This window comes from Acomys russatus, chromosome 2, assembly GCF_903995435.1.
Source record: "Acomys russatus chromosome 2, mAcoRus1.1, whole genome shotgun sequence".
NCBI lineage: Eukaryota > Metazoa > Chordata > Mammalia > Rodentia > Muridae > Acomys > Acomys russatus.
This window is the reverse complement of record NC_067138.1, coordinates 71,181,518-71,200,393: the sequence shown is the minus strand read 5'-3', so window position 1 is coordinate 71,200,393 and position 18,876 is coordinate 71,181,518. Positions and strand designations below refer to the sequence as shown.

The following is an 18,876-nucleotide window of genomic DNA, read 5'->3' as shown; positions in this document are numbered from 1 at the left end:
CATCAGCCTATTAAGAGCTGAGTCTGTGGGAAGGTCCTCTTTCCCCTGCAAACCTTTGAAACGCATCTTGTTCCACCTGAAGAGTCCACATCTCTTTTCTTGTCCCAGTTCTTCTGTCATCCCTGCGGGCCACTTCTACTCTCCCCTTGATTATCTGCTCCACCCAGCTCTAGCCAAGTGCAAGTGCAATGGACTAAAGATCGGAGACCACCTTATGAGTGCTTAACACCAATGACAGCTGCCCAATGAACACCCACAGTGGCTAAGACCTTCCATTCTCTAAAGTATGCATTTGCACCTGGAAGCAGGGATGCAGAGAGGTGAACTGATTTCCCAAGGCTCACAAACTCCATGTTCCTGGCTCTTAGGACACAGCTTTGTCCCCAGGCTATCTGACAAGGTCAGACACACTAGCATTTATGGACTTGAAATGGACCAATACATAATACAGTGCTAATGGAGGACCAGTGTCACACACAAATGGCCATGGCTGCTCTGGTAGAGAGCCCCAGGGAAAGACACGGACCAGAGCAGGTGTTCCTGAGAACACTGGCCATAGCATGCACCCCAGGCTGAGAGTAATGTTCTCTTCCACTCAGGGCCTGCAGCTGGGACAAGAAGGGAAAAGCAAATAGATTTACCAGGGGAGGCCAACCCATCTCCTCACAGGCAAGATGGACCTCTGGGTGTTTACAAACTGTAAAACTGAAGATGCCTGTGGACTCGCCTCTGCTTCCAACAAAGCTTGTGGCAGCTGCCTTTACCAAGGCAAGTTACCTATAAATGGTTCTGGTGTCTCCTATGGGTGGCAACTGGTGTCTCTCCATCAGATAGAAGTCCCACAGACTGAGCACAACCTACAGCTCAGTAGGTGGGGACTCTCCCAGGAGGCCATTGAGTACCCACAAAAGAAAAGGGTTCAGAGAAGTATTTTTTTCTCAAGAGCACCCAGCAAGTAGGTCACAGGGTGGAAGACAACCCATGTCTGTCTGATCCCCAAAGTCAGGCTCCTCCAGTCCACAGCACTCTGGCTTGTTGGCAAGCACTGGGGGTACTTACAGGGTTCCCATCAAGTCCAGGGGGGCCTCTTTCCCCATAGTCTCCAGGAAATCCCTGAGAGAAGGAAAGAGAAGAAATGCAGAGGTTAGTACTCAAGGCTGCAGTTTGGCTCTCAGCCACACCCACAGGAGACTCAAGGACAATGCCTGAGCAGGCTTACTCCTTGGATCTAGGGTTCTGAAGTCTCCCCTGCTATTCACAAACACTAGCACACATGGAACCAAGGGACAGGCCACAGTCAATCTGAGAGATGGGTCAGGTACCATCCCCAGATCTGAGACTTGGTTCCAGGAGAGTGGAAATGAGACAGACTGATGCAGGAAGCTAAGACCAGACCTGGACCATTGCAGACTGGCTGAAGTTTGTAGTGCACCTTTCTTGCCTATCAGGCCTCAGTTTCCCCACCTGTCAAAGGAAGGGTCTGTGGCTGTACCATGCACTCAGAAGTCATACTGTGGAATTACCAGTCCTAAGTCACAAAGTAAGGCTGTAACTGCGCAAGTGGCAAAGCCACACAAAGTCACACTGCTAAGGAGGATCAGCACTATAGTCACAGAGAGGCTGGACCACCAGCCTGGCCAGGTCTGGCCCTTCAGCCTCTCTGTGACCTGACTAAGAAGCCACACACCCCTTAGGGAGCCAGGCAGCTGGAAAAACATCAGCTGTGGGGAGGCCTGGGGGTAGGGCTGGGGGTGGTGGTGGGGAATCTGTTCCTACTTCAAAAGAAAGGAAGGATAAAGGAAGGATGCAGCTAGAGCCTGTAACCCCTTCCCTTCTTCCAGTCCCAACTGTGGCTTTCCCAAGATGAACGACAAGCAAATCTCACAGTTGCCCGACAGAAAGAATGAAAGCAAAGGCGGGCAGGCTGTGAAGACTCCCCAGGAGGAGCCTCATGCCTTAGCTTGCTAGAATGTCTGGGATATCCAGTGAGAACAAACAAACAAACGACAGAAAGACAGAAAGAAGGAAGAAATGAAGGAGAGAGAGAGAGAGAGAGAGAGAGAGAGAGAGAGAGAGCACTACAGTAAAAACCCTAGAGGGTGGTCACATAGTCTGAACCACCAAGCTGAGCAGAGACCCTGACTCTGCATATCTGTGTATGTATTCACACGAGCACACAGGTCCTCTTCACAAACTAGCACAGCAGAGGGTGACATTCACTCCCTAGGAATATGAGTTCATTTAGACCCCAGAAAATGCAGACATTTGATGCGTCTGGGAGCAGGCTGTTTTTGCATGCAAGGATGCCTGTGTCTGACACTCACCCCGAGGGAACCGAGGGAACCGTGACTGATCCTATTTAATGGGGAAAGCTGAAAAGCAGACAGGAAGTCACCTGACCCAGGCCATAAAATCAATCTGTGGCTCAGCTGACAGCCGGGTTCTGCTTCTGCCTTGTTCTACTCTTTTGAGTTTCATATGGGCCTAGTTTGTCCTGAGAACTGAGGGTTTCCGCCTGGTGCATGGGGTAACTAGGTACTTCCATGCATGGTCCCATCTCTATGGAACGCATCCGACCCATACAAGCTTCCTCTTCCAAGTCCTTGGAGTCTCGACTAGCTGATACTGATTCTAGCCTTTCTCCAATCCAGACCCTCTGTCAGAATGCTGACTAGTGTCAACATCATGGCACTAATGGATGGCTGATGGGGCAGGAGCCATCTGTCAGGTGGGCTGTGATGTGGCTGACTTTCCCTCTGTAGTGGTTGTGGGGAGTCCGGCAGGGTATGTAGGTAGTCCCTCAGGCAGGGAGGGCAATCTGTAGCAGTGCCCCCTAGCTGGTTCCATGTGATCCCAATGGCAAGGCCTGGGGATTGCCTGTTTTATTCAGGGTCTAGAGGTGACCATACCATCACAACCCCCCACCCCGATGGCTTCTCCAGGCAGCTGCACGAAGGGTAGACCTTCACTGCATGTGCTGTGCTGATGGAAGGCTGATCGCAAAAGAAATATCAGCCTGGCCTGATCTGTATATGAGACTGAAAGAGGTTCCAAGCCTAGGCAACCTGGGGATGTATTGGTCCATCCTGCATACAAGGCCTAAGGTTTCTAGGTAGCAGCACCAGATGGGCTCTGCACACAGGCAGCTTTCCCCTCAGAGCCAGTAGGCAGGTCAATAGCCCCGAGCAAACCTGGCTTTACCACCCAGAGGGCTCAAAGAGCCTGAGTTATAGTTGCCTTATTTCAGAGACAACTAAGACCAGGGAGACTCTCAAGACATTGCCTGAAGGTTGAGTTCAAAGCCCAGTGAGGCCCCGCTAAAGTTCAGCAGTAAACTGGGCTAGCCTGTGAACAACAGTAGGACACATGACAATAGCAACCAACCCCAACAGACTCATGAAAGGGACTCCATGCTGACCCTATTGTAGATATCAATAAATCTGTCCAAAGCCATATAACTATGGAATCACATGGTGGGCGTTTGAATCCAGGCAGTCTGGCCCCAAAGCTGTTCTCCTGGTATTTATGCTGTGCCACCAAGCATCAACAGAAGAATTAAAAGAAGTTTAGCATCTCCATCACACTCTGGACTAATGAATCCTAAATCGTCCTGCCTGGACATACACGATGGCCTTGGGGCTCAGCTCTCCTCCCTCTCCATCTTTGCTTCGGATGGATGAGCAGCCTCTAGGAGTCTAGGCTTTTTATTTTACAAAAGAATGTTAGAAAAGGCTGAAGCTTTAGAGATGCTGGAACAAGTACAGGTGGTCCAAGATGGAGCAAACCCACAGCCTGGATGAAGAGCAGTTTGCTGCTACTGCACTCCCTAGCACATGGCCACATCCAGCAGCTCCCCAGGGCCTCTAGTCTTTTCCCAGCTAGCCTTATGGTGCCTACTGGCTGGGCCGGATGTATGTGTGATGACTGCACATCAGCCTATGGCAGCAAGCACTTCCTCTGTTGCCCCAACCCCTGACTGCAGCAAGCAGCCTGGCCCATGGCCCAAGGAATGAACTTGGCTCACTGCCGGGCCTGCTACGTGGCTCCTCTGCTTCCCTAGGTCGGGCCCCTCTGGGACTGAAAGCCTTGCCTGTGAGCATAACCAGGCCCTGCAGAATTAAAAAAAAAAAAAAAAAAAAAAAGACCGGGGCAAGGCTCCACCCTTGCTCTGGATGACAAAAGTTCAGAGGGCCAGAGGTGTGGACAGCAGCGTGCCAAGGGCCCACAGGTCTAAAGGCATTTCAGCCAAGCCCCTGCCTCCAGAATATGTTCCTCTGCTACAGAGAGTAGACACAGGGCCAGAAGAACCTACACATACAACAAATGACCTGCTAAGCTTCCAGGCTCTGTCTCCTAGCCTGCAAACCAGTCACCTCTTCCTTCCAACCCTAGGCAAGACTAAGCTAAGCATCACTAACTAGTCAATCTAGTCCTCAGCAAGCTGTCATTGCACCATTACACCACTGGTCTGGGGTCGTATAGGCTATGGGGCTATTCACCAGCTTCCCGGAGGAGGCACAGAACTTAGAGAGGTATAATAGCTAAATATTTAATTTCTGGAAAGTCCCTGCACACGTTTAGCCCGCATCCTTTCTGTACTTGAAATATGCTGATGGGGAAGGCCCCTGAGGTACCCAGCTCCCTTTCATCATGATGCAGATCAAGTCCTCCTCTGTCCTGTGAAGGACAATAGCAAACCCACTGGAATAATGCCACCAAGGGGAAAGGGATTTTTGACAGGCAGGCAGAACCCATGGTGATCTACGGATCACCAACAGCTCAGGCTCAGCTCTAGATGATGGAGACCAGATCTCCAGCTCATCTGTGTGGGCCACAATTTCCCCATGTGGGAATATATGTTCCCCCCTTCTTGATCTGATGTCAAGGAAAAGCCCAGGGCAAGAATTACTGTCCTAAACCGGATAGCTGTGTGTCCTCAGGAAAGTGCTCAACATCTCTGAGTCACACATTGAGAGACAGGGCTAATCCTGGGCCGTCTGGTCCAGTGTTGGGACTGCGTTCCTGACTCTAGGCAGGCCCAGCCACAGCAGGCAGGTCCAGGCCATAAGTAGCACTATGGGGGTAGGTGGCTTCATCAGGCATCCTCAGCACACTGATGACAGACACAGAGAGGGAACTAGACAAGAAGATTCACTGTAGCCTCTTTCTAGAATCAATGAGAGATTCCAGCTGGGACGTGGCTCAGCCATCTGCTCTGCATAACCCTGAACCAGCTGGGCCAAAAGTCCTGCCAACTCTAGCCAACTGCCAACATTTTATATTTGGACCTTCTTCCAAAATTACACACTCCTTTTCTAGCACGAGAGGTGAGGCAGGGGTGAAAGTTGTAGATTCCCCTGGAGGAGAAAGGAATGGGTGGAAAGAAAAGGGTCTGTGTGGAAAAGCACCGTGTTATCAGGGGTCCTACGTTCAGATCCTGAGATGGCTACCAAGTTGCTGTTGTGACCCTGGTTGAGTGGCTTGCATTCTCTAATCAACGGCAGGCCTGGCCAAGATACAAGATAACCGAGGTTCTCAGGCCGGAGAGCAACCTGCAGGGTGACAGCAGAGAGCTAAGTCACCAACAGGAACAAGCCTGGAAGAAAGATGTCTCCGTGACAGTCACAAGGCCTCGCCAGCAGAGGGATGTTGCACTTCTCACTCTATCTCTCAGAGCCTCAGTTTCCCTTTCTGGAATCAATGGCTTTCCTAACAGAGTCTAGGAAACCTACTTTTATAATATTGGTACCATATGGTGTTTCCAAGCGTCAGTGCCTGACGTCCCCAGTTCAGTGGCTGCAATGCCTTGGACACTTGTCTTTCTCTCTATGCTCTATAGATGGCAGACCAAGAGGAAAACTAATCCCTGAAGGTAACAGAGAGGCATACACAGAGCCAGTGGATTTGGGGGTGGGGTGGGGTGGGGTCAATACTGAGCTATTTCTGGGAGTACTCTTGCTGTGGCCTACCACACTGCAACGTCGTCTAGCCATGTGCATGCATGAACAAAGATAGACAGAGTGGGAGACCTGACTCTTTTAAAAATAGTGTACTATCCGGGTGTACACTTAGGTCCCCTAGTCCCTGGCCACTAATATGAGCACCTGAACAGATGCCCCAGAAACAAAGCTGCACCCACAAGCCCCTGAAGCACATAGGGATAGAGGGGCCACCCAGGCAGCATCTCAGGCCAGCACTGCACCTGGGTACCCGATCCTACACACAGAAGTGAGAGACAGAGCAGAGAGAAAGACAGTGCCAGGTCTCAGGGACCACCAGTGCGGTATGGCCAGTAGGAGGTGGGGTTACCCATAGAGTCTGCGTAATAGACACGGAAAATCTTTACCGGCCTACCCATCTCGCCCCTCTTGCCAGGAACACCAGGGAGGCCCTGTAGGGGAAAGAAGAAAAAGATAATCATCAAGTTTCAGGTCGGAGGGGGGCACCACCCCACACCCAGAATGAAGTCCCAGGTAGTCCAGAATGTTGGTCCTTAACAGTGGCACCAGCTGCATGTTTATTGGATAGATGGGGGCTGGGAGCCTCATAAACACCCACTAGGAGAGTTTCTAAAGAAAGCTGTCAGCACTCCTGGCGTCCAGCAGGTGCCCAGTAAGTGTACCTTCATCTGCTTCCCTATAATGCTCTATATTTAGTTTAATAACAGGGTTACAAGCAAGATTCTGAATACAGGCTCAGGGGAGGAAGGAGCACGTATTAAAGTCACCAGCCCCAAAGGCCTGTGGGCAGCTCTTCCCTGTCTTAGAAACTTGGTCTGGAGGATAGGGTATCTTGGGAAATCCTGAAGCCAGTCTATACACACACCCCCAGAGCCCAGGACAGAGTAGGCGTTCATGGTGTCCTCTGTTACTGCTGCCATCAAAGTCAGCTACCTTATTCCTGCCTGGGCTGACAGTTCTGGCATCTGACACCTGGCTCTGTCCCCACCGGTCTACCAGACAAGCCTCACATCACATTATAAAGCAGGCAAGCGTCTGTGCTGAGTGGATGCCTGTGCAAAAGGAGGGAGGGGGGCGGGAAGAGACTATTTGGGGCTCTGTGGGTGGCCTCTGTCACAGCTACTCAACCCTGTCCCTGTTGCAGGCAAGCAGCCACAAACAGTGGTAAACTGTAAGCATGGCTACGGTCGATAAAATTTTATTTACAAAACAGCCGACTGGTCATCCCTGCAGAACTTATATTTAGAATACAAATGTCTGTTGCTGGTGAGAGGTCTGCCTGCAGAGTCCCTTCTCCTAAATACCTAGAACACCAGACCTGGGGTCCCTCAGCCTTGTCCCCGCTCACCAGTGCTATAACTGTGACGTATTCACATGCTGTTTCCTGGGCCTCATCCTGACCAGGTGCTCTCCCCACCCCCACCCAGGGGAATAGACATCTTCAGCTGGCAACCTGCAAGTAGAAGGGCGATGGTGCAGAGACAAATGTACTCACCCTCTCTCCATCCGACCCTGGCAGACCAAAGAGACCCGGAAGCCCAATGTAACCCTGGAAAAGAGCATGCGTGGATCAGAAAGACTGAACACAGGGTGCACTTAGCCCAGCCTCCCTGCTGCCATCCCACGGGCCCGGTTCTCGATGTTGGTGGCTCCAGCGGTCCTCGATGACATAGACCTTGAGGCAAGTGTATATGCCCGTGGACTGCATGGTGCTGCGTCCACGATGTAGTCCAAAGGCACATACGCTCACACCAGGGAGGGCAGCACAGGATAGCAGAGGCCCAGCACCCAGCTTGGAACCTGTGGAAGGAAGCTAGGACCCAGGTTAGATGCTACAGGGCTGTAAGATCTGCCTGCCTTGAAGGTAGCCACTACAGAGGTTCCTCCTGGAGTACAAAGGTCCTGGACCTGGGGGCTTGCATCCACCCTGGTTGCCAAGTAACTCCAGTCAGCATGGCCACCCGAGAGGCAACACTGTGCAGGCACATGGGTGTTCCTAAGTTAACCCTGGCAAGGATACCACAGATTAGAGGTGCTACCGATTTGTACTCAGTTGATTTGTGTTCAGCCCAAAGGTCACCCGGGCCAAGTGGACTTAAGAAGCCGGGTATGTTGCCATTCTATATCTGTGGCCCTGACATAACGTAGTCGATTTCCAGTCCCCAGGCCTATGTTCCCTCTGAGCCCCCAACCATGACATGGTTACGTCATGGTGGTAGAATTCTGACATACCTAGGCCACCTTGGGTGCTCTCCTGTCTAGTACCCAACATGCAGGTGAGAGCAAGCTCATCTCTCCAGCATCACTCAGCATCCTGGTAAACAGTGTTTCTCTCTTTGCCTCCCTGTCCTCTGATAACGTCTCAAGGGCCAGGATCCAGTTTGTACCACTAGATGCTGTGCAGTAGTTTGGTGATAACAACAGCAATAGAAAGCGCTTGCCAAGAACACACCACCTGCCAGGCCTGACTCGATGCTTTGCACACACTAAGCACACAGTCATGTCCTATCTTTGACATTGTGAGAAAGTTGTCATCTGCAAAGTTCACATTTGAGAACCTCACAATCAAGTTACAAAAAAGGCAGGGAGCGGGGAAGGAGATCAGAAAAAAAAAAAAAAAAAAAAATCAAACGAATAAACAAAAAGCCCAACCCAGCCCAAACCAAACCAAATCAAACCCTTATAGAATGTTCTGAGTTTCTTGTTTCTTGTTGGGTTGGGCTGAATCCATAGCTCTCTTGGGGCAAATGCAGCCCGCAGGCTACAGACTGGACATGTGATTACATTAGAACATCTTCCTTCACCACCCTCCTGGTAGGGGTTATTAAAACCCTATACAGATGAGACCAACTAGACCCACAGAGGTAAGGCGACCTTCCTATGGCCACATAGCTGCTGTGGTGCAGCAGAACTCTGAGGTCGAGCTCCACCCCTAACCAGTGTGTCATGAACACACAGCTAAGGGAGACTGGTCCCAGCTCTTCTTTCCCAAATACCCAGCCTTGTATCCCCCTCAGCAAGCAGCTTGATCAACAACCATGATCTTAAACACTATATCCTGAGTCTGCTGCGTAGAGCTCACGGATGACTTTACTCCAAGAGGCCTAACATCACCTGGGGTCAGAGACAGAGTCAGTCTCTGAGTCAGTCACACAGACCCCAAGGCTAGTCTGGGCAGTGATCCTTCATACACAAGGTGAAGGTGGCTGCCTTGGGCTATGGGTACTTTCTCCCAGGGTCTAGACATTCCCTCTGAAGGTGCTACTTATGGGAGCCACAGGAGAGAGACCCAGAACCCCAGAAAAAGAGCTGCCCTGACTTTGTATATGCCATATGACATCCAAGGGACCTTCTTATGCTGTGCTTACCCCTGCCACCACTAGACTGCTGCAGAAATAGAGGCCAAAAAATGTGTCCATATTGGCCCTTTGACTAAATAGCTTTGGCTCAGAAGAGGTCATGTCGCAGGGGACCTGCCCTGATTGACAGCCATGTGATCCACTTGCTGAGCTTTTCTTGAAAGATAGCAAGCTCCAGTTCCAGACACCTAGGTCCTATCTCAGCAACAGCATGTTGTGTGTCATGGACAGAACTGCCCAGGCCCACCGTGGCCTGGGTCTGTCATCTTTCTACCTTATCTGTCCCTTCAACAGACCCAGAGCCTTCCCTACCTCCCTTCTGGGAGATCCCATGTGGAGAAGCCTCCTTGGCAGTTCTAGGCAGATGAAGTTAATGGCTGCCATCCCCTGGCCCTAACCCCCCTAATAGCCCTGATCTCCCAACAACCCATTAGAGGGTCAAGTGATAACTATATGCAGTGTCACCTGTGTGGGACTAGCCAAAGACCACTTACCCGGCTGCCTTTGGGTCCAGGCTCTCCTACAGGTCCAGGGAACCCCTGAAACAGAAATATAAGGAGGGGCAGGGACATATGGAGACGCCCTCCCTGCTACCAATGTCCCAAGCAGGGCCATTCTTGTCCTGGGCCTCAGCTATCCTCTGAAGCATTATCCATAGCATGGGTTGGACCAGGGGTGGCTCAGGGGGAGACTGGCTAAAAGGAATCTCAGGAACCCATTCTCTAAGCTCCTCCTATAGATCCTCCTAGCCTGCAGCATGGTGGCCAGGTCCAGTGCCCGGCCAGGCCCTTCCTTAGGTGCCACCCACAGGGGCAGTTTTTTGGCCCCATCCTACATCCTCCCTCTGGTTGGAGGCACTATGGCCTCCACCAATGGCCACAGCTTCCAGAGCATATACTGCACCTGCCTGCCAGGGTAACCTTTGGCCCCTGGACTGCCCTCAGGTCCTGGCTGTCCCTGCAAAGGAACAAGAAAAATGTTAGGAAAAGTGAGGCCCCTGTCTAGCTCAGTCAGGGTCCAGGTGTGAGGGAGGGAGCCCAGAATGGACAAGGAGAGGGGCAAGAATGTGAGGCAAAGGGAGTCAAAGACAAGCTGGGGCCCCAAGTCTACCTCTCTAGAAACTGGTCAGACCAGCTCTGGGGACAAAAGCCTTCTGCTCCAGACTCAAAATAAGAAAGTACAGAAGAGGGTTGGCTGGCTGTCCCTTGGCAGGGCTGCTGTTTGAGTTGGGCCAGGAGGCCAGAATTCCTGCAAACCCCAAGGCATATGGAAGGGATAATATCGCCTAACATTGCCGGGGACAGGCCAGCTATTCATGGCTCTAACCAGAGTCCAGGGGCTTCTGCCAGCCCTGGGATGTGATGGGCAGTAAGACACAGGCTCTTCTAGGAGCGTGTGGCTGACTGGGTAAGCGGAGGGAGGTGATGGGATGGGGGAGTCCCAAGGCCTTGTTCCAGAGACTCTCAGTCCAGGAAGGGAGCTGGTACCAAGCAGGGACTAGAGGAGAAAATAAGTCAGGCAGCGAGGGCAGTGCAGACAGGCCTCACCTGTTCTCCAGGGTGCCCTGCTGCTCCAGGATGGCCCTTCTGTCCCTGTGGGGTGAAGAGTTGGCATCAGGCAATAGGCTCTATGGTAGTGCTACGGACACACTACCTGCATGGATGAAGGTTGTGTGGAGTCCACAGAATCCTCTAGCGTCATCTTTTGTTAGAGCAGAGGGTGGGTGTGGGTGAGAGACTATGACTCAGTGGTCCACATCCCAACCCTGCCTTAGAAATCCAGAGAGCTGGAGGCGACAGACACAGGGGCCTGTCACTTAAGAGTCTGTCACTTAAGGAAGCAGGACAAGGTCGGCCTGGAACACACGTGATGCCTGATGCCATCAGGATCCACCCCAGCTCATGTACAGTGACTGTGTCGCCCAGAGACACTGCCTTCTTCCTCACTGGCTCTGCTCCTAGTTCAAGGAAAAGAATGCCACCCAGATTCTCCGTGGCAGCCTTGGCGCTTCACCCTCATTCAGACAGTGAGGCCGCACTGACTCCTGGCAGGACCCTCACACAAGGGCTCTGCTTAGCGGACAGTCCTTGGCTTACTGTGAAACTTTAGGTGGGTGATTGCCTTCTGTGGACCTCAGATGGGGGACTTAGAATTCTTTTTTTTTTTTTTTTTTTTTTTGAAACAAAATGGAGTTTATTAAGCGAGGTAGGAAAACACCTTATAGATTCTCAAGGCTTAGAGAGGAGCCAAGGGTAGCTGCTTCACCCAAGGTTGGTTCCCAGCTTCCAAGGGCAGCTCACAACTCTCTGTAGGGACTTAGAATTCTTGAGTCTCCTTAGGTTCTGCTATCGTAGAACTCCAAGTTTATATCCCTGAGTGTCTATGATAAGGGACATCAGCAGCCACTCAGCACAGACCTTGACACCTGGCCATATGAAGAGCCTAGCAGACATACTCCGAGAGAGAGAGAGAAAGAGAGAGAGAGAGAGAAGAGAAGAGAGAGAGAGAGAGAGAGAGAATGAGAGGAGAGAGAGAGAGAGAGAGAGAGAGAGAGAGAGAGAGAGAGAGAGAGAGAGAGAGAATCTTACGCATCCCAGACTGGCCTCCAACTTGCCATGTAGCCAAGGATGACCTTGAACTTCTGATCCTCCTACCTTCACTTCCCAAGTGCTGGGATTCCAGGCCTGTACCACAACAGATGGTGCTGGGCGTCAAGCCCAGGGCTCTAGCATCCTGGACAAGCACTCTACCAACTGATCTATAGTCTCGGTCCCAAATGCACATGCTCTATACACTCATAAGTGCAGCCTCACACAGGTGTACGTCAGCTCCCGGATCCTGAAGATACACCGAAAGAGGCTATCTTCATTAAAGATAGCGGAATCTGTCTTAGGAAGGAGGCTTGGGAAGTTCTCCAGCACTTCTTCTGATTCATCTAACTCCAAGAGAGACTGACACCCTCGAGATGCATGCCACTCTGGGCCCAGGCTGCCCCTAGGAACAATCCTCCACTGGAGTGGAGGCAAGGTGGGCCCCAGACCACAGCCAGCAGTGGAACAGAAGGATCCAAGGTCTTCTTACCAACTGATCTGGATTCCAGGATTGCTTAGCCACAGGGCTGGCTGTGTGGCCAGAGCCAGTGACTCGGCCTCTCTGAACCTTGATCTCCTCAGAAATTATAAAATGGGGCAGTAAGAGCCAGTGCCTCCATGGCATGATTTGTGTGGGAAGCACCAAACATGGTGCCTGGCATTGAATTCAGCAACCTTAGAGACACCAGCTACGGTCACTACTGCGGCCTTTACTTCTCATCCTTTCATTCACTCATTCAACAAACACTGACGAGGTGCGCCTGGGCCAGCAGGGTTTTCCCGTGTAGGGAAAAAAGAAAGAGTTGGGCAACATCCTTTGCCTTGCAGTTTACATTTCTAGAGAGGAATGAAAAAGAAAGCAAGTAGAAAAGATAACTGTGGGTGGCGGGAGGCAGGAGGCGGGGTGTAATGAGCAGAGGGTATCAGTTTTGCAAGATGTTCCAGGGATCAGTTGCTCAAGAACTTGAGTGTGCTACACCATTGCCTGTGCACTGAAAAATGGATAAAATGGCATATTTGATGCTATGTATTTTTAACAAAACAAAACAAAAAGCCATGAGAAAGTAAAGTTAGGATACAGAGGATGGTATGGCTGGGGAGGAGTGATGACTCCAGGGAGAACCAAGGGATGGATGACAGGAGGTGGACACAGACCTAGCACCTGGAAATGGCACCCAGGAAGGTGAAGCGGAGAGTGCTAAACCCCAAGGCAGAAATGCTCTCAGTGAGTGGGAGAAGCTCAAGAGGACCCATGGGACCAGAGAGGATCAGACAAGCGGCGGATGGGCAGAGAAGGAGTGGGTAGGGCTGTGTTGTGAAGCCCTAGGGACATGGGGACAAGGCATGACATGATATGAGGGGGAACAAATGGAGCCTCATTTATCCCACAGAAGCATCAAGGTGACTCCCATGCTCTTGGCTAAGACTGAGCATGGGCAATCACCTGTGTGAACTCACTCTGCCAAGCTCTGCTTGCCTAGAACATTCCAGAGACACAGAGGCCAAGCAACAATGTGGGTAGGGTGAGGCAGGAGCCCCTAGTGCTCCACTACTCTACTGAAAACCAACTCAGGAGCATTGCTTTCCCCAAAAGACAAGGGGTGTGTATGCTCATGAACACCCTGTATCACATCTAGGAGGCAGGAGTTACCAGTGAGGAAACTGAGGCTCAAGGAGGCAAGGGACTGTCATGAAGTCACATGGCTTTCTTGGAAGAGCATATAGATTGTGACCCAAATCCCTCGACCAATCACTGGCTGGGACCAGCCCAGAAGAATGACAGGAAAGGCCCCTTAAAGATGCAGCTCCCTGAGACAGAGCCACTGGGGCATGGCAACATCCTTAGGGCAAAGGTCAGTAGCAGAATACAGGAGTACCCACATCGGATGGGACAGGAGTCACCATTTTAACTACCTCCTCCTTCACTGGCCCAACAAAGAAACCGAGGTTCCAGGAAAAGAAAGTGGCAGGAAGCTGTGGCCAAGGTTAGACTGTTCTCTAAACTCTAGATGCCTGGGATGGGCTGAGCTGTCCCGATCAGTCAGACCCAGAGGGCCTTGAACGTGACTGTGCACATGCGCTTCTGAAGCTGGTGGCAACAGCACAGATAAACAGTCAAGGTGGGAGGCGGGAGGTGGAGGGGGCTCCCTGGCAGTCTCTTCAGTGGTGTTTACCAAACAATTTAAAATCACAGGGCTGAGGACATGAGACTCTAAACCATTATCCTCTTCTGGCCCTGGCAATTACAGGGGCCAGCCCATCCTGCAAGGTGGCCGCAGGGCAGCGATTTCCCGTGTGTGGGTGAAGGGTGCCAGGTGGGCCTAGGGAGGCAGGGGTGCTACAGAAGAGCTGGGGCTGCTGGTTGCCTGGCAGGCAGGCCTCCGCAGGCCCTATGTTTATAATACAGCCTGCTCTCTATTTTGGTTTGGGAGCCAGATTAATCACTGCTTACAGTGCACAAGAAGGAACCAGACATCACCTCACCCTGCCACAGACAGTGGGGTGCTATTTGAACTTCGGGCATGGAGGGAGAGGATCCTGTCCCTGCCTGGGGGTCTGGACAGCAGCATATGCCCAGATCGAGGCTCTCCCCAGGCTCCATTTCAGTAAGAGAAGGAAACTCACTTCCCAGTCTTGCTCAGCACCCAAAGGCTTCCCATAGGACTCACCTGCCATCCCAGCAGCCCACACACCCTACCCCTCCCCTGCATCAGATTAGGACAGAGTAGGTCAAAGCGGAAGGAACTGAATGACACTAAGCCTCTTTGGGCCTCAGTTTCCCAAACTGACCTCTCAACATGCCCTATGTCCTCCAAAGCTAGAGGATTCTGAAATTAGCAGATCATCTAGAAATATTAGACAGGTCACAGGGCATCCCACCCCACCTGATGGTAAGTTGAGGAAGGGAGGGCAGGAAGATCTACTTTTCATGTGGTTCATTCATTCATGTAATTATTCATTCATTCATTTGTTCATTCATTTACCCACTCATTCATTCATTCAACATAACACCTACTGATCCTGAGTCCTGACCACAGCTCAGGTGATAGGTATTAAGGGCCATAACATTGAACAAAAGCAATGTGGTCACTATCTTGGGCACATGGAGAAGAATGTAGGTAAAGAATTAAGTGCCTGAGGTCATGAAGCTCAGCCGGGGAAGGTTGCACAGTGCCCTGAGTGGGGCAGTGGGTCAGAGGGGCACAGGTGGGGATAGAAATGGGCTAAGACAGGAGAGAGGCCAGTGGGAATGGGTCACAGGAGTCCAGCATAAGGTTGGGGGTCACACTTGAAAGAATAGCTGGTTCTCGAAAAGGCAGGGGCTGTCATCTCTGCCCTCCACCTTTATCCCATCTTTCCAAGGGCAGTGGCCAACTGGGCAGTGCAGGAGGACCAGAGCCTGGGGAAGTGAGGTTGAAAAAAGAAATGGGTTTCAATGGACCAACTTCCTTCCATTAGTCATGTCTGCCTGGCACAGTGTGCTAAGACTCAGAGGCCTGTTATCAGCTCTTGGCAAGACAGATCAAATGGTGATGTCAGCCAGAGGTACTGGGAAGAGGGAGGAGTGGGGCCAGGCAGATGTAGGCGCCCAGTGCGTGCAGAATCTCATGCAGGGAAAACTACGGTAACCATGCAGGATTCTGACCTCCAGTAGAGAAATGTGCTGAGGGTGTCAGCGAGTCACTCACCAACCAGAAAGTAGGGAATCCCAAGGAGGCTCAAAAAATGAGCCACAGAGTATGAGAAATGGGTGTGGGAGCTGCCAGAGGTGCTGGGGAGAGACTCAGGGAACAGGATCTCCAAGAAGAGAAGCAAACAACATTAATGAGGGATGTAGGGAAGTCAGGCCTGGGGCACAGCAGAAAGCCACACAGGGATGCAGGAGGCGGGGGGCACTGGGGATGAAGTCAGGGACCATACCACGACCACACAGCCTCTGCCGTGGGGCCAAACTCATGCACACAGCTGGCTGGGACTGTCCTACGCTCTGCAGGACCAAGTAGCACATCTCGCTCACACGTGTGAGCAACTACAACTCTTCCACCTTCTCGAGGGTAAACACAGCTGTCTGATTGTTGTCCTGGTCCTAGGGACACTGCCGCAGAAGGATCACTGCAAGTCTGAGGCTAGCCTGAGCAACAGAGCAAGATCCAGTCTCAAATCAACAGATACATAAATGAATGTTTGTGGCCTCTCCTGTCCTGGAGGGTAGCACCACTTACACAACAGCAACAACAACAGCAGAAGGCAGCCAGGTCAGCCTATGGGTGGAAAGAGTGGCTTGTCTGGTGTGCTGTGAACTAGCTAGAGGATTAGTACCAGACAAGCAAGACCTCTTTAGCTCTTTCTCTTTCATGGCTATCATTACCATCCATTCATTCAGCCAATACACATGGTGCCTGTCATGTGCCAGCCCTGTGTGAATGTTGGGGCCATAACATCCCACTAACCTCCCCAACCATCTGCTGGGCAGCGGAGGCTCAGCATGTAGAGGTGGAGCTAACCCACATTCACCGCCACAGGGGACAGAGCCAGGACCCCATCCCATGCCATTCAAGTGAACCTTCTCATAAAGAAGCCTCCTTTGAATGTGAACTCAGCAGGTCCTCTCTTGGCTGAGAAACTGTGTCCGACAGCTTGGTGGAAAGAAAACAGCTGGAGGGTCAGAAGAACCGGGTTCAGACCTGAGCCTTCTGCTTTAAGATAGAAGGAAGCATTCTCTCTTAAGTTGGTGGCTCTGGATCTTGGCTGCATGTTGGACCCACCTTTCAGAGGTTCTGTTGCCTTGGTCTAGTGGCTAGCCTAGAATCCCTACAGTGGCCTATCACTCAGCAGGGCTGAGGTTGGTCCATTACTACAGAACATACCCCTAAGCCCTAACAGCCTCACCCTGTCACTCAACGCCAAGGGCACCTCAGGGTTTAGAGCATAAGTCCCCATGTGCTAGCAGGAAGGGTAAGTGAGTAAATAAGATCTAGTTGATCTTGGTCTTTTTAGCTATGAAATAGGCATGGGTTTTTTTCTTCACTCTGTGAGACAGTGTGTGTATGTTTGTGTGTGTGTGTGTGTGTTTTCAAGTATGTGGGTACATGTTCTCATGTGTGCACATGCATGTGTGTGCATGATTATGGAGGCCAGAGATAAACCTTGGGTATTGTTTCTCAAGAGAAGACCTCCTGGTTTATTTTATTTTAGAGATGGGGGTCTCAATATGCAGCCCTGGCTAACCTGGAGCTCAATTGAGGCTGGCCTCAATTTCAGAGAGCCATCTGCCTCTGCTTCTCAGATACTGGGATTATAAGTGTCTGCCACCACAGCCAGTTTGTGTTGTCATTAGCCCTATGTGTTGAGTCAGGGCATCTAAGGGACTTAGAAGTTGCAGGTTAGTCTAGTTTGCCGGACTAACCTAGAGACACCCATTTCTGGGGTCCTCCAGGTCTTCATCTCCCTCTCCCCAGCACTGGGATACAAGCTCATGCAACTACATTTGTTTTTTTACATGGTGCTGGGAATTGAACTCAGGTCTTTAGGCTTTTGTGGCAGGCACTTTACTGAAAAGGTAGCCCCAGTCATGCCTTCTGATGCTTTTAGTTGCCACCTGTTCCCCACTGGCACTCACAACCAGAACTCTCCCCTGCCCACTTTCTCTATAGCTCCTCCCTACCCTCCAACACACCTTAGATTTTACCACTTTTCTATTTTCTGTCCCTCAAGGATGCAAGCTCTATAAGGAAGGTTCTGTGTTCATGCAGCATAGGCCCAGCACATGATGGGTCTTTAATACATTCTCACCGAATGAATGAATGAATGAATGATAAGACCAAAATTTAATGCCACAGACAGCTAACCTCACCTCTGATTGCCTGTGTTCCTTTTCCTCAGGGTTCCCACAGAGAAGACATAGTGACCCTAGTACAACAGGGAAAAGTGGTTGCAACAGCCACAGAGATGGGGGGCTGATTACAAGGATGAGCACAGGCACAGGATCCCAAGCCATTCATCCTCCTCTCGGATACCATCACTACCAGAGGGTCCCTATCTCAGGGACTGAGATCCTATGCTCTACACAGTACATGGATGACACCAGTCTGCCTGTTTTAGATGCAGGCTCTGTGACAGATGCCCACATGTGCTTTCCTGGGCCAGGACCAGAGAGGAGCACTGTCTGTGGCCAAGCAATTTTCCAAGCACTGATGGTGCTCACTTAACTCAGAAGATGCCCAACCCTGCATGGGGAGATGGCACAAACCTGTATTTTCTCAACTACCTCTGCTGCCTTCCTACCCCTTCAAAGTGAGGCCATTACAGGCTGCCTTTTGGGTCAGACCAAAGGCACTTTGCCCACACTTGTAGCTCAAGCACCAGAACACCGGCCAGGCATAATGGTGGACACACGGCACCAGCAAACTCTGTCTTTCCCTGTCTCCAGGCTGGCCTCTGACATTTAAGTTATGGCCTGCTCTGCAACAGAGCATAGTAGGGGGGGGTGCTAATGGCCATGATCTTGCAAATTCCCTGTGTTATGGGGACCCTGAGAGTAAGAAACAGCTTAGAGCCAGGAGACACCCTGGCTGTCCCAATGAAAATCAGACTACTGGTCTAGGGAGCAGGCAGCTGGGACCACATCTGGGAACCAGAGTAGAAGTGAGCCCTACGTCCAGGTGTCTGTTGGATGGCTCTTCTGCACTGAGGGAATCTTCCTGAAAAGTGATTGGCCTCTGGCCTACATTGTCTTTCCTGCTTGTCCGGGACACTTGCTGTACACAAGGGACACCTTGTACCAGGAAGAAGAACTGGAGCCTCAAACCCAATGTGCATACCCTGCTAGTGAAGCAAGACTCGGCGCTGAAAATAACAAAGATGGGCCAAGTGTCCCTGAGCAAGTGGCCACATCGGGCCAAAGTCTGAGTGTTCCAGGAAGGCTTCACGAGGAGGCACAACTAGTCTTGAAGGAAAGGAGATGCT

General features: G+C 51.3%; 1 protein-coding gene across 1 annotated transcript in view; it reads right to left on the bottom strand.

Annotated features, from left to right (window-relative positions):
• Col27a1 (collagen type XXVII alpha 1 chain) overlaps positions 1 to 18,876 on the bottom strand; it is a 114,952-nt gene that overhangs the window by 63,450 nt on the left and 32,626 nt on the right. The window contains 6 exon segments of the mRNA XM_051163061.1: positions 1,060 to 1,113; positions 6,347 to 6,391; positions 7,456 to 7,509; positions 9,814 to 9,858; positions 10,223 to 10,276; positions 10,867 to 10,911. Coding sequence (XP_051019018.1) covers positions 1,060 to 1,113; positions 6,347 to 6,391; positions 7,456 to 7,509; positions 9,814 to 9,858; positions 10,223 to 10,276; positions 10,867 to 10,911 — 297 coding nt within the window.